The following is a 15,985-nucleotide window of genomic DNA, read 5'->3' on the forward strand; positions in this document are numbered from 1 at the left end:
GTCTGTAATTCCCAGGGACTTTCCTATTCTTTTTCTTAAACAGAGGAACAACATCTGCCTTCCTCCAATCATCCAGTACTACTCTCTTGGAGAATGAGGATGTAGAGCTCATCGCCAGAGGTGCAGTAATCTCATTCCTCGCTTCCCGTAGTAACCTTGGATTTATTTGGTCCAGCCCTGGGGACTTATCTATCTTGATGCTTCCCAGAATGTCCAGCAATCACTTTCTTAATATCAATCTGTTCAAGCCTATTAACCTGGTCCATGGTGAACTATCAAAAAGGTCCCTTTCTCTAGTGAATACGGAAGCAAAAGAGTCATTTCGGGCCTCCCCTACCTCTTCAGACGCCAGGCACAAGTTCCCGCCATTATCCCTGATCATCCCTACCCTCAGTCTGATCATTCTCTTATTCCTCACATGTGTAGACCATCTTTGGGTTTTCTCTAATCTGCTCAGGCTTTTCCATGCCCCCTCCTACCTCTTCTCAGTTCATTTTTTGAGTTATTTTCTAGCTACCCTGTAATCCTCTAAAGCTGTGCCAGATCCTTGCTTCCACAACCTGAAGTAAGCCTCCTTGTTCCTCCTGACGAGAAGCTCCTCTTCTCTGGTCATCCAAGGCTCCTTCATCTTACCTGATGGTAAGCATGCGGACACTGTGCTAATATATATGATCCACATATATACATTATATATATTAACCTAGTTTTCTAATCAAACTGTTCAGAGATGTTATTACACACCTCTGGAGCAGGTAAAATTGAACCCAGGCCTCATGTCTCAGTGGTACAGACATGACCACTGTGCCACAAGACGGCCCTTTCTGCTCAATTATATTCAGTATTTCTTAATGCTCTATTGCATCCTTTAAAATGCTCTCTACATTTTCCAAATGGCAAACATCAAGCTAACTGGCCTTTGGTTACCTTTTTCTTCTTGTGCCCCTCCCTTTCTGAATAAGAATGTTATATTGACAATTTTCTGAGCCTCTGGGACTTTGAGAACCTAAAGATTCTTGAAAGATTATTACTCATGCATCCACTATCTCTACAGCTACTTTCTTTCGTACCCTCGGATGCAACCCATTCAATCCTGATGGCTTACCAGCTTTTAGTTCCATTAGTTCCCCAAATACTACTTCTTTAGAGGTAGTTATTGTGTTTATTTTCCTTCCCCCTTTTGTCCCTCGATTATTTAACAGGTTTGGAATGCTATTAGTGCCTTCTACTGTGAAGACATGCATTTATGCTGAATCCTCAGCAATGTCCTGGTTCCTCACTGTTCCCTCAGACTCATTATCTAAGCAGCCTATGTTTAGTTTTGCCTCCCTCTTCATTTTCATATATTTAAAAAAAAACTCTAACTGCCCATTGTGATAATTTTTGAGCATTTACTTTCAAAGTTTATTTTTTGGTTATCTTTTAAAACTTAAGAAATCCTTCCAATATTGTACTATTTTCTTTCAACTTGATGCCATTCTTAGCTTCCTTAGTTAACCATGATCAGGTAAACCTCTTTCGAGAAATGTTCTTCCTCAATGGGATGTATCGTTGCATGGAGTAATGATCAACTTTTTTTTTGTAAATATATTTATTAGCAAATTTTTTTTAACTTTACAAACATTTGGCCTTAACTTCCAAATATACTGCCGCGTGATCAGAGATAGCTATATTCCCAACTTTACAGCCCATAATTGAATCTAGAAGGGCCGAGGGAGGCAGTAAGAGGTCAATCCTTGTGTGACATTTATGAGAGTTTGAAAAAAAGGTGAAGTCCCTGCCGGTAGGGTGAAGACATCTCCAAATATCCAACAGCCCCAACTCCTCGCATAAGTCAACCACCTGCTTGGCCTGCGAAGAAAAAGTTGGGGGCCCACAAGGCATACTGTCGGATCCAAAAGACAATTAAAATCCCCTCCCTATTATATTGTGCCGTGTTCCAAAAGCACTCAACTTGGAGAAAACACTAATCACAAATTTGAGGGGATGCGCCCGAGGACAGTAAACATTTAAAATGCCATATCCCTCCCCATGTATCAGGGTTTTAAGTATCACAAACTGTCCGTGCTCATCTTTCACCTGCTCTAATGTGAATGGAAACTTTTTCTGGATAAGTACTGCCACTCCCTTACTTTTATTAGTAAAGGATGAAAAGAATACCTGGTCATAACCCCACTGTTGTAATTTCAAGTGTTCCCCATCATCAAGATGGGTTTCCTGCAACAAAGCGATATCAACCCTTTCCCTCTTGAGGCTAGAGAGCACCTTTTTCCTTTTTAACAGGCGAATAACTTCCCTTAAAGTTCCAGGTGCACCATCTAATTAGACACTCAGCCATATCCCCTTTCAGAGAGCCTTGAGCCCTGCTTAAAGTGCCGAGCATAAGTAAATAAAGACTCTGAGTCGAAGAACTATGCATACAAAACTACTCTATCATAACTATAAACAACTATTAATACCAAAAAACTACAAAGGAAACCAACTATAAAACCTTGAATGAAAGACTCTTCCTCCTGCCAATAGGGGGCACTCATCCTACCCATCCCCTCCTTCATAGCTCCTTCAATGTAAAAACACACACTTAGTAATAGAAAGGTATTGTGGGGGTATTTACTTTACTATTATACTTTATTTGCAGCTTAAATCACTTCAATAATAATGCAACATAGCTTTACATAGAACTCTCCAGCATACAGCCTTCTCACTCTCTCACTCAAATGACGACCCGGACATCGTGGAGATCGCAATAACACATTAAACTTTCAGTATTTGAGGTGTACAATTTTTGCCTGTTATTAAAAGTGCCAGTTAAAACAGTTTGCTATTGTGGTAATGGGATCTTATATTTAAAACAGGAAATGGAACTAACCTCGGGAACTACAGACCACTTAGTTCAACCCCAGGGGCAGATACGGTATTGGGATCTTTACCTGAATACCTAATAAGGTCACTATACAATGCAAACATGGTTAAAAAAGCATGAGAAGTAAAAAGGAAGGCTGCATTTTGAGGAACTTTGAATTCTTTCAAGACATGAGACAGTCAGAGCATTTGGAGTCAGAATGGAGGATCACAAAAAGGTGCTGAGAGGGGATATCCTGCTGGAAGTATCCCAAATCAGGATCAGGACTAAGAATCAATCTGAAATAACTCGTTCCTCATGTTCAATCGCTATTCTTTGGAGTAAAGATGTAATGAACCCTGTTCGTCCACACAGAATTATATCCTGGAAGGAGGAGAGATGGGGTGGGGTGGGAAGGGAATGAAGAAAAGGCATACTGAATTGTTACCATGTACAGACTTTAAGATTATAAAAGGGAGACAGTGTCCACCTGCAGAACAAATCCAGAACTAGGGGCCATAGATGGAACATAGTCTATAATAAAAATCGGAAAAGGGAGAAAAGACAAATTTTTACCCCACAGAATGATTGAAACGAGGAACTCACTACAAGGAGTAATTGAGGGGAACAGAATTCAAGAGGAAGATAGCTAACCAGAAGGAACAAAAGGATACATTAAATGCGATACATCAAGAATGGGGAGAGGAGTTTTACTTAACATCATGCACATGAGTCAAACAAAACACGTGTGTACTGCAAATATTTTATACTACTTTGGAAACCACTTGACAGAAAATACTCCATCTTACATTCGCAGGCAAGTAAATTCAACATTTCGATATTTCTCCTTTCCTCAGTCGAGAGTGAAGCAAAGTAACCAAATGTGTGACTCAGTGCTAACAAAAGTCCAAAATTGGCTTAAGCATACCTGTCATGCCGGAGGGCTCTCATATCCACAAAGACAGTGGTTGGGTCTGGACCAGACGTTCCCTAGTAAACAAAGACATTGATGTCAGAAGAATGAACGTGATACAGCCATTACTTTAAGGGATTCAACAAAACTTAATTATACAACACATCTCAAAAATAGGGCTGCAACATGGTGTCCTGCCAAATCGACAGATGCCAGAAATAGCTTTAAACCAAGCAAGATTCAAAATCACACAGTACTATTTATACTTCCATGATTACGCACCCTTACAAATGCAATCACTTGTTCAGCATAACAGGAGCCATCAGAACAATTACAATTGTCTTCAATTTTATTATTATTTTTTGAAAAGCAAAAACAATAAACTCTCAAGTTGGCCTCAAGCTATAATTTGATTTCTGGCTTCTTTGTTTGAAAGGGCAAGAGTGAATGCAGCTGTATAGCAGGTGGAATCTAGCCCCCTGCTATGTGTAAGCTGGAATGTTATTTGTAAATCAGGGTAAAAATAACAACTTCAACAAATGACAAAAACAAACAGTCCTGAAGAATCAATTAAAGAGGAAAGAAAGTGCAAGAGAAACAGACACAGACATAACTGAGAGATTTCTGCTACTTAACAGGAACTTGGAAATAGATAACATTCGTGCTCTTGTCACGCCAGTGCAATAACAATTTAATCCAATGTACTATATCTGTGTTTGTAAGTGAAATTCATTAATTATGTATCGCTGTTACTTTCTGCATGAAATTTCAAATAAATTCTGGATTATGAATTTGTGCAGAAATTTAAACAAAGCAGCGATTCTCAGCTTTGTCAGTCTAAGATAAATAAAGTTTAAGATAAAATTTTGCCAGTTGGTCAAGTAAAGGACATGGGGCAAAATAAAACACAAATTACTCTACCTGCTCAGCCAGCTTGCCCAGCCTGTGTGGCTGAGTGCGCGAGGGAGGAGGAAGCGAGGAATGGAGATGATACAGGTCAGCCCAGAGGGAGGAAGGGACAGCCAGATTTAAAGAGAGAGAAGCATAAGCAAGAGACAAGAGACAAACAGAAATAGCAAAATAGTTACTGGAAACACTGAAAAAAAAGTCACCCTTCTGCTTTAATACAAAGATCTCAAAATATTGATATATATATATATATATATATATATAAAAAATACACACACATATATAAAGCACAGCCATTACGTAACTTGTATTGCAGCTTTATACAGAACATCTCAAGACAGCATCAAGAAAGACATGATGGTTTAAAACATTTTTGTATGTCATCAAAAAGATTATTTGTTGACACTTTCTCACATTGATATAAATTGAGAATGCAAACAACCATCGAGATTAAATAACTTGAGAACCAGGAATGCAAATTTGGGATTTTCCTTCCAACATAGAGATGTACCTCAAAAGTGCAAAATGAAGTGTTACCTATTTAATGAGACTGTTAACTGTATTAAAATCACATTGCCATATACATTGACCAGATTATCCTGTATTTTGAAGATAGCATGTTGGTATCTTATGAATGGTTTTGCATTCAATGGACAATACAGCCTCAAATTAGTCAATCAGGTCAAAGATTGTTGATAACTTCCCCTCCAATGGAGACAGCTTTAATAGAGATTCATCATGTGACTTACCAATTACTTAATTCCAGACATGACTGGCAAATTTACAACGTCAGCTATTTTAATGGCAACAATGAACCGTGCGACAAGTGGACTTTATGCAGTAATAGGAGAAAAATAGGACTGTGTCAAAGGCACAAAGCGTGTCTGGCTCATTAAAAGTAGAGCAAAGAACAGGTTTACAAGAAAGATTCCGAGAATGGGACACTTCAGGTCCGAGGAAAGATTGGAGAAGTTGAGATAGTCCTCTCCAAGTAAAACCAAGAAAATTTGATACAAATTTTCACTAGCATGAGGGTCTTGGCAGACTAGATCAGGAGAAACTGGTCCAGCTTGTAAACAGATCAAGAAAAAGAGGACATAGTGTTTTGAAATTAGGGGCGGTGAGAGGTGAGAAAAATCTCATGAATAATTAGTGTCTGGAACGCATGGCCTGCAAATGTGGAGGAGACAGGTTCAGTTAAGTATTGAAGAGGCCATTGTTTCTATTTAAATAAGCATCCAATGTGCAGGGTTAAGGGGAAAAGACAGGAAATTGGCACAAAATTCAATTGCACAGAAACAATGCAGACATGATATGATGCAGAAGGATGCCATTCAGCCTAACAATTCTGTGGAAGACTATTCCAATGTGTTCTCAGCTCATACTTAATTTAGAGGATGAAATTCTCACCTGTAAGCAGATGGCCACATTGACCCTGCAACCAAAAGTTGTACTGACTGCCCTCGGAGATAGTCCAAGATCTTTAAATAACTTGGAGAAGGACTGTGTTAAGGCTATTCGTGGTCGCTCCTCTGCAACCACCATGCATGTCCGAACACAGGACAGGTTCACACCTTTTGCCTGAACAAAGAAAATGTTTAGAAGCAACCCCAATATACACAATGAAAAACAAGACAAAAAGATATCACACCTGAGATTTAAAAATCAGAAGCCAAAATAGCTTCATTAGGTATTTTTGGCATTCAGTTTCAAAATTTGAAATGGTCCTGACCTTTGACAAGGAGAAATATGATTTGAAGGATAATTAAGAACTTGCCAGCATCTCCAAGTCAATGACTGAGCTCCCTTGGTAAATTCCAGGAACGCTCTTGATTCTTACCTTCAGCGTATCTGTTTGTGCACCAAGTCCTTTGGTACACATCTCCATTACCGAGTAGGAACAAAAAGTTACACGCACTTTGTATTGGCTAACTGCAGACAGCCAGAGGGAAACATTAGTCTCTAATTCAAGTGGAGGAACCAGGATAGACTGATGACCTGAATAAACACTGGGGTGGGTGGAAGGAAAAAATAAACGTGCTTAACATTGTGAAAATGCATATTAGATTAGATTCCCTACAGTGTGGAAACAGGCCCTTCGGCCCAACAAGTCCACACCGAACCTCTGAAAAGTAACCCATCCAGACCCACTTCCATCTGACTAATGCACCTATCACTATGGGCAATTTAGCATGGCCAATTCACCTGACCTGCACATCTTTGGACTGTGGGAGGAAACCAGAGCACCCAGAGAAAACACACAGGGAGAATGTGCAAACTCCACCTGGAATCGAACCCGAGACCCTGGTGTTGTGAGGCAGCGTGCTAACCACAGAGCCACCCTATCTGGTGTGCCTCACAGTAGAATGCTTAAAATCAAACAATTGACCAGAGAGATCATGAGTAAAACTCAAAACCAAACATCTAAAAATACAAACATGGTTGTCTGTAGGTAAACAAAATGTTCTGAAAAAAAAAAATCACAATGTGATTAAACCTGACAACTCATTGACTCAAGTGCTTTTAGTGATAGCTTTTAAACTTCAAAAAATACTGCCTGTCATTTAATCTCACTCACCACCAAATTGATAAGGGAAATAATATATCTAACAGCATGAAAATTCAACACTTGCAAATATGCAGATTAAGATTGTGACATTTCAGCATTCAGCAACAAACTATTTCTGATTACACCTAGCATGTATTTTTAAAAAGGTGTTTAATGAAAAGGATACATGCAAAATTTGGTTAACATTAGGTGGCGTACTTTTAAGCTAACAAAGATGATAAATTTCCATCAGACAAACAAATACAATCTGATTTACAAATTGAGATGCAAAAATAATTTGCACCAAAATAAATTTACAGGACAATAAAAAAAAAACAATTGCTCCTCCTCTGAATAGAACTGCCCTGGAACATGAAGCAGTACTGCTATTTATTCATTCCAGTGAAACCATAGATGATATTCTCTCACTGTATTATGTCTACTTCCAATTCTCTTATCTCAGAGACTGTCATAAAACAGAAGGTCAAAGTTTGCAGGCAGTATTATTTTTAGATGCCACAACAGCAAAATCTCAAATGCCTTTCAGTCCAGTATTTCAAGAGAGCAATGCTCAGCATTTTAAGTTAGTTTCTCTTCACTGATTCTTATCCTTTGCAAAATTGGGTGAGTGACATGTCATTAGATGTCCACACACACTCACTCAAACTATCATCCTCATTTTTTGCGTCATTCTTTCAGGGTATTGCCTTGTGTCTATTTGTTGCTTCCTCTCAGCAGTGCAGAAGAAACCAGAAACACTGATGCAAAAGATGCAACCTTGAACTTGCATAGCAATAGGCTCAACTTGCACATGTTAACTTGTCCACGTGCTATGTTATTGCACCACAAAATCATGTTTCCTTAATAACAGGGAAAAAAAAAGCAATTTTCTACATGCGACAGACAGCACATAAGATTTGCTGTTGACAATATGCTGTTTCTAAACCCAAACATACATCCTTGATTTGGGTCTGAATTGATCATAAATATTGGGAAGTAATGTTCACAGCTCCATACCTTTAGTATCAATCCACAGTATAGCACAAGATTGCATTATGCTTTTAATTCTGAGCTTTGCTTTGCTTATTTACAACTAGGGTTATATATTGGTCCTTGGCAGATCAAACTTGCACCACATTTGCTGTCACTCGAGATAAGTACATGGAATCAAACAAATCCAATCTCTGGCAAAAGGTACACATTGGTGAATTACACAATAACCATAATAAAACTGAGTTCCTGTACTTCAGTATGCATTGCCAAAAAGAAAACAGTTTGGCAGCAGTTGACTGACCTGCAAAGACACCACAGTGCAAAACCAAGACCACAGTAGGGGTCAAGACAAACTGCAATCTGTCGGGAAGGGTACAGCTCACACTGCAATTTGATAGAACGACACATGGCACTTGTTGCCTCGTGGGACATCTGTTGACAATGAGAACAAGACACAAACAGGTATATAATTCTAGATTTTCCTTTGTTCCAATGTAAATTTCAAATTGAAATCCATGGAAGGTCATCACACTTCAGGCAAGGGAAAAGGTTGAAGAGGACAGTCCTTCATGGTAACCTTAGCCAGTCCAGGAATTGAACCCACACTGCTGGTAGTAGTCTGCATTGCAAACCAGCAACCCAGCCAAGGAAGCTCACTGACCCGTGTTTACAATACTAACTGTACCTCAAAAATACTTAATTGACTGTAAAACACAGACATTCTATTGTAAAAGCTATTATATGTAAACTCAAGATTTTCTTTCTTACTCAAGTCTTTATTTTATGTTGGTTGGTTTAGGCACTTAAAACACATGAAATTGCTCATACTAATTGGATATATGGATCAAAACAGAAGAGTATTGCAGCTGGAATTCTACAATAAAAAAAACTTCAGACAAGACTTCAGAGATGCCCTTTCCCAAAGTGTGATGACAGTTCTTCCCATCTCAGATTCTGCTTTGTAGTTAGAGTAGAACATGCATAAAATCTTGCTGTAATGCCCATCATATCAAGCACAGTGAGGGGCATGAAATATCAAATTAGATTGGGCAATTTGCTGATTTTCAGAATTCTCACTGCCACCTTAGTTAGCACATACATCTATCCATACATCAGGAAAGACTCCATACCTTCACTCCTGCAAGAATTCCAGTGGTGGATACACTGAAGTCCAAATAAGCCAACATTTCAGGTGTTGGTGCTTTATATATTTGGGGAGGCTTCTTTCGGGGTAAGTCATCTAATTGAAAGACATAAATGTCAAAAATAATTATTAATCATGATTAGTGCAAATTATTAAAATATCAATAGCAAACTCACCATGGAAAAGGTAAACCGTTTTACTTCTCATATGTGTAGTTTTCTCAAGACAGATCTTTTACTGACATTCAATTTTATACTCAGTCGAGTCAAAATAAATGTGCTTGATCACAAAATGTCCTGAAAAGGGTGTACTTCAAGTTCACATTGGCCCTAATTACTTTCTTGGAGCAGAGGAAGGTTAGCAACTTTCATTAATTCCCAGAGAACTTGACAATGGGCAGGAGTCAAATATCCAGTTATCTTTCAGTGTATACCTGGGAGAACTGGAATAGATGTCATTGATATACAGGTATACTCCGCTATCCAAAAGTAGAGCGCTGCCAGAAACCTTCTGAAAGCCGAAAATGGCGTAAAGCAGAGATGCAAGTTTTATATGGGAAAACCTTTGCTGTTTTGCATAAAAGCAAAAATGCTTTTTGGATTTGCGCAAACAACTACTAATGTAGGTCTTTCGTAAAAACAAAGCGGCGTAAAGCAAACGGCCGAAAAGCAGGGGATACCTGTACGTTTTTTACTAATCTTTCGAGAGGTGAACTGAAGAAATTTCATGAGATGAGGCTAAATCAAAATTGTCAAGTTGACAGTCACTAAGTGAATAAAGAGTAACTGTTTGAATCAACTACCTTTAACAAATTGCAAAATGGAGGAACCCTATTCTAAGAACATAAACACAAGTAGTAAAACAGTAAATAATTCAGAACCTCAAGCCTTCTCCAGCATTTAACAGAATCTTGGCAAATTTGATCAGGGCTTCAACTCTGCCTTCCTTTCACAACTTTTAGCTCCCTTGTAATATCAGAAATGTATTAAAATTGGTCAAAAACTATTGTCTAACTAATCTGCAGTTTTTTTAAAAACTAAAATCCTACCGGTATCTAAAACTGTGGGCCAGCTCTTGATATCGACGGCTGCAGCTGCCTCCTTTGAGCGGAACAGTTTTAATATAGCTTGTGTTGTGAGTATGCAGACAGATTTGCTTACCTAAATAGAAAAAAAAAGGAAAAATGATAACACGTCTCCAAATTCATTTGGGGAGGTCAATTAATGACCAGAATTTGTTTGGCAATAGTGGGTGTACCAGAGAAATACTGGGCAATCCAAAACATCAATTTATTCATTCATTATTTTCCTATGGGTGTTTACACCACAACGCAACAACATTCCTCACCCAAATAAATTGCAGTAGCTTTCCGACACGTTGTAAAATCAAAAATCTGAAACTAAGTAGGAGATGTTGCCAATTGGCTGAGATAAAGGATAGTGACATTTTGAATAGGTATTTTTAAACTGATTTATTACTTCAGTATTCTACCTACAGTAAGTTTTGTTTTCATCTCCAATATGAATATCAAGTCACTTTAATAACAGCAAAATATAGCAGTTGCAAGCTCTTTGATCTTATGTACAAAAGAGTTTTTTTGAAGAAGTAACAAAGGATAAATGAGGGCAGAGTGGTAGATGCGATCTATATGGACTTCAGTAAGGCGTTCGACAAGGTTCCCCATGGGGGACTGGTGAGCAAGGTTAGATCTCATGGAATACAGGGAGAACTAGCCATTTGGGTACAGAACTGGTTCAAAAGGTAGAAGACAGAGGGTGATGGTGGAGGGTTGTTTTTCAGACTGGAGGCCTGTGACCAGTGGAGTGCCACAAGGATCGGTGCTGGGTCCGCTACGCTTCATCAGATACATAAATGTTTTGGATGTGAGCATAAGAGGTATAGTTGTGAAGTTTACAGATGACACCAAAATTGGAGGTGTAGTGGACAGCAAAGAAGGTTATCTCAGATAACAATGGGATCTTGATCAGGTGGGCCAATGGGCTAAGAAGTGGCAGATGGAGATTAATTCAGATAAATGTGAGGTGCTGCATTTTGGGAAAGCAACGCTTAGCAGGACTTATGCACTTAATGGTAAGGTCTTAGAGAGTGTTGCTGAACAGAGACCTTGGAGTGTGGGTTTACTGCTCCTTGAAAGTGGAGTCGCAGGTAGATAGGATAGTAAAGGCGGCGTTTGGTATGCTTTCTTTTATTGGTCAGAGTATTGAATACAGGAGTTGGGAGGTCATGTTGCGGCTGTACAGGACATTGGTTAGGCCACGGTTGGAATATTGCGTGCAAATCTCGGTCTCCTTCCTATTGGAAAGATGTTGTGAAACTTGAAAGGGTTCAGAAAAGATTTAAAAGGATGTTGCCAGGGTTGGAGGATTTGAGCTATAGGGAGAGGCTGAACAGGCTGGGGCTGTTTTCCCTGGAGCGTCGGAGGCTGAGGGGTGACTTTACAGTGATTTACAAAATTATGAGGAGCATGGATAGGTTAAATAGACAAAGTCTTTTCCCTGGGGTGGGGCAGTCCAGAACGAGGGGGCACAGCTTTAGAGTGAGAGGGGAAAGATAATCTAGAGACCTAAGGGGCAACTTTTACACGCAGAAGGTGTATGGGATGAGCTGCCACAGGAAGTGGTGGAGGCTGGTACAATTGCAACATTTAAAAGGCATTTGGATGGGTATATGAATAGGAAGGGTTTGCAGGGTTATGGGCGGGGTGCTGGCAGGTGGGACGAGATTGGGTTGGGATGTCTGGTCGGCATGGACAGGTTTGACCGAAGGGTTCCTTGCTGTACATCTGTATGACTCTAAATGAATAACCAACAGTGGCAAGTGTTACTTGTGTCTGCTAAAGACAAAATGTTCCGAATTTTTACTGAGAAAATAAAAGTATTTCCTATTGACTTTTGAAAGTTTGCAGCTGAAGACACTATGGAAAGTTGGTGAGGAGATCCAGTGGAATTCATCTTAATTTTATACTTACGTAGTTCCATATCGGTCCTGATGGGCTACAGATCTGAGAGCCTGAGATTATTTTTGTCTGGCCAGTTTTATTGATAAAGCCACTCAATGTGAGCTCACTCCCTTGATTCCAACATCCCACTTACAAAGGAAACAACATATTTACAACAGACAGAGCATTTTCCACAACCAGTCTCCTCAAAGCACTTTGCAGGTAGCTTCTTAAGTGTTATCACTATTACAATAGGAAAACAGGAACAAGAGTGCGTCATTCAGCCATTCAAGGTTACTCCACCAGTTATTAAAATCATGGCAAATCTGATCTTGGCTTCAACTCCACCTGACCTTCAGAACTTTGAGCTTCCTCATAATAACAGAAATGTGTCAAAATTGTTCAAAAACGTTACCGAATTAATTTGCAGGATCTTTGAAAACTAATATCCTACTGGTTTCAAAAACTGTGGGCCAGCTCTTGATCTCCATGGTTGTAGCTGCCTGCTTTGAGCACAGCAGTTTTAATATAGTTTGTGTTGAGAGTTTGCAAACAAATTTGCTTGGATCAGGGTTGATCAGATTGTGACCATAACTCCACAACCCTTGACCACCATGTTGATCAAAAAATCCATCTGAGCCTTGAGTAAATTCAATGAGTTCTGGGAAGAGATTTTAATAAACCAATTCTCAAATATAATTTATTTTCATCTTAGTCTGTTAAGTAAAAATGTAATTCTTAAACTGGGTGCTGAAGTTCAGTTTTTCCTGTCAAGTTTACTCAGATCTTCAATGCTTCAATAAAACCACTTCTCGTTCTTCTCAATATCAATAGGTAAAGCCCCAAATGTTCCACATTTCGAAGAAAAGGATTGATCCTGGAAATTAATCAAGGGAACCTTCTCTGAACTGTTGCTATTATCTTTTTTCAAATATGAGACAAAAATAAGACACAGCATTCCAGACTCCATAAAGTCCTTGACAGTTATACTAAAAATTCCTTTCCTAAATTCCGTAAGAACATAAGAATTAGGAGGAATCCAAGCCAGCTTTGCCATTTAACACAATCAAGGACAATCTTATCTTGACCTCATCTCCACATGCTTGCCTGCTCGCCAAAACCCTTGAACCTATTATTAATTCAAAATCTGTCTGTGGCCTCCTTAAACTTGATTCAATACCCCAGCATCTACCATACTCTCAGGTAGTGAATTCTGAGACACTAAGATAAATAATTTGTCCTCATTTCAGGTTTAAAAATGCCACTCCTTTTCCTAAAATTATGACCTCTCGTTCTAGATTGCCCCACAAGAGAAAACATTGGCTCCACCTTTATCTTGGTAATTGCTTTTAGCATCTTGTGTAACTCAATTGAACCTCCCCACATCCTTCGAAACCCTAGTGCACACAGGTCTAAACTGCTCCAGTAGCCTTCCATTTGCCTTCTGAACTGCTTTTTGTATGTACAAACTAATCTTGAGAGATTCATGTTTGAGAACATCCAGATGCTTATGTATCTCTGATTTCTGCACCTCCTTCCATTTAAATAATAGACTACTTTTCTAGTCTTCCTGACAAAGTGGCTAATTTTGCACTTTCTGACACAATACACCATCTGCCAATTTTATTTTGCCAACTTAGTTAACTTATCTATATTGAAATGCAGAATCTTTACTTCCTCTTGACAACACACTTTCTGATCTAGCTTGGTGTCACTGGCAAATTCAGCTACCACGCACTCAGTTCCTCCATCTAAGTCAGGCACAATGATTGTAAATTTGAGAACCCAGTACTGATCCACAATCCAAAAGTTATTTGCCAATCCAAAAAGGACCAGTCTTTTCTTACTCTGCTTCTTGTTAGCAAACCAATCCTTAATTCATGCTAATGTATTACTTTTATACCTTTTTTTTGTGCAGTAATCTCGGATGAAGCATGCTATCAAATGTCTTTTGGAAACCAAAGTGTATCACAGCCACAGGTTCTCCCTTATCTATCCTGCTTGTTCCTTCCTCAAAAACTCTCATACATGACTATACGCTCTCCTGTCCTATTTTTCTAATCAACTTGTTCAGAGATATTATACTCGCTCTACTGCCCTAATCTTTCGTTTCCCAGTTCACTTTAGTGCATTCCGTCTTCATACTGTTCTACTTACCTTAATTTACATTTAATACCAGGAAATCAAAATTCTCCCCTTCAAGTTGAAGGTTTAATTAACCCTATCTCCTTATTACCAAGGTCTTGCTGCTCTTAGAAACTGTCCAGGCTACACTCAGTGTATTTTCCAAGTTGATAAAGTGTGCTGCTGGAAAAGGCACCGGCAGCATCTGAGGAGCAACAGAGTCGACATTTTGGGCATAAGTCTTCATCAGGGCTGGAGAGCGGTGGAGGGGTAAAGGGGATGAGAAATAAATAGGTGAGGGGGTTGGGCCAGGGAAAAGTAGGAGGAATGGCGAGAGGTGGGTGAAGGTAGATGGTAACTATGATAGGGCAGGGGAAGAGTGGAGTGGATACTTGGGAATGAAGATGGACATGTAGGTCAGGTCAAGAGGGTGGTACCGAGTTGGAGGACTGGATCTGGGCTGGGGTGGGGTGGGAAGATTTGGAAACTGGAGAATTCAATGTGGAGGCCACGTGCTTGTATGCTCCCAAAGGAGAAGACGAGGTATTCTTCCTCCAGTTCGCAGGTGGTCTTGTTTAGGCAGTGGAGGCGGCCCAGAATGGACATGTCATCAGGGGAGTGGGAGCTGGAGTTGAAATGGATGGCCACCGGAAGGTGGGTTGATTGGTGCGTACGGACGAGAGATGGTCCCTGAACCAGCCTGAGTTTGTATTTGGTCTCTCCAATGTAGAGACCACAGAGAGCAATGGATGCAGTAAATGAGGTTAGAGGATATGCAAGAAAATCTCTGCCATATTTGGAATGATCTTTTGGGGCCTTGAAAGGAAGTGTGGGGGAAGATGTGGGTGCAGGTTTTGCACCTCTTAGAGCGAGAGGGGAAGGTGTCAGGTGCGGAGGAAGAGGGGTTGGTGGGGAGTGTGGACCAAACAAGGGAGTTCGGGAGGGAATGAGGCTTACTGGAGGTGGCAAAAATGACAGAGGATGATACGCTGGATTTGCAGATTAGTGGGGTGGAATGTGAGGACCAGGAAATGGATGAAATGTATTTGAGGGCATTGTTGATCATAGGGGAGGTGAAATTGTGGTCCTCAGATGTCCTGCAATGGGATCACTCATCCTGGAAGCAGATATAGTGGAGGCAGAGGAATTGGAAGTAAGCGAACATGTTTTTACAAGGGTTGGTTGGGAAGAGGTGTAGTCAAGATGGCGTGGGAGTCAGTGGGTTTGAAATAGATGTTAGTGTTGAATCAGTTACCAGAGATGGAGGTGTCCAGGAAGGAGAGGGAGGTGTCAGAGATGAATTTGAGGTCAGGGTGGAAGGTGTTGGTATAGTGCATGAACTGTTGAAGCTACTCAGGGAAGCATGAGGCAGTGCCAATAAGGACAACAATGTAATGGATGAAAAGATGGGGATGGTGGAAGTGTGGGTATGGAAGAGGAACTGTTCAATGTATCCTACAAAGAGGCAGGCAGAGCTGGGACCCATGCGGGTACAGATAGCTACCTCTATGGTTTGTACGAAGTGGGAAGATTGAAAGGAGAAGTTGTTGAGGGTG

The 15,985-nt window shown here is 39.9% G+C and overlaps 1 protein-coding gene across 3 annotated transcripts in view; it reads right to left on the reverse strand.

The window, feature by feature from the left end:
* LOC122551395 (disco-interacting protein 2 homolog A-like) overlaps window positions 1–15,985 on the reverse strand; it is a 282,532-nt gene that overhangs the window by 17,447 nt on the left and 249,100 nt on the right. For 2 of the 3 annotated variants that reach the window (XR_015757618.1, XM_043693215.2), the window contains exons 28-34: window positions 10,395–10,506; window positions 9,333–9,442; window positions 8,504–8,634; window positions 6,502–6,670; window positions 6,072–6,242; window positions 4,674–4,703; window positions 3,768–3,829 (exon numbers count right to left, since the gene is read on the reverse strand). Coding sequence is in view for 2 of the 3 variants with exons in the window: in XM_043693215.2 (XP_043549150.1) it covers window positions 3,768–3,829; window positions 4,674–4,703; window positions 6,072–6,242; window positions 6,502–6,670; window positions 8,504–8,634; window positions 9,333–9,442; window positions 10,395–10,506 (785 nt within the window). In the remaining variant the exon portion in view is untranslated. The remainder of the gene's footprint in view (window positions 1–3,767; window positions 3,830–4,673; window positions 4,704–6,071; window positions 6,243–6,501; window positions 6,671–8,503; window positions 8,635–9,332; window positions 9,443–10,394; window positions 10,507–15,985) is intronic. The other variant, XM_043693216.2, reaches the window with a different exon arrangement.

The sequence above is a fragment of the Chiloscyllium plagiosum genome, unplaced genomic scaffold, assembly GCF_037043375.1.
Source record: "Chiloscyllium plagiosum isolate Xiang-an unplaced genomic scaffold, Cpla_swu_hap1 HiC_scaffold_7, whole genome shotgun sequence".
Lineage (NCBI taxonomy): Eukaryota > Metazoa > Chordata > Chondrichthyes > Orectolobiformes > Hemiscylliidae > Chiloscyllium > Chiloscyllium plagiosum.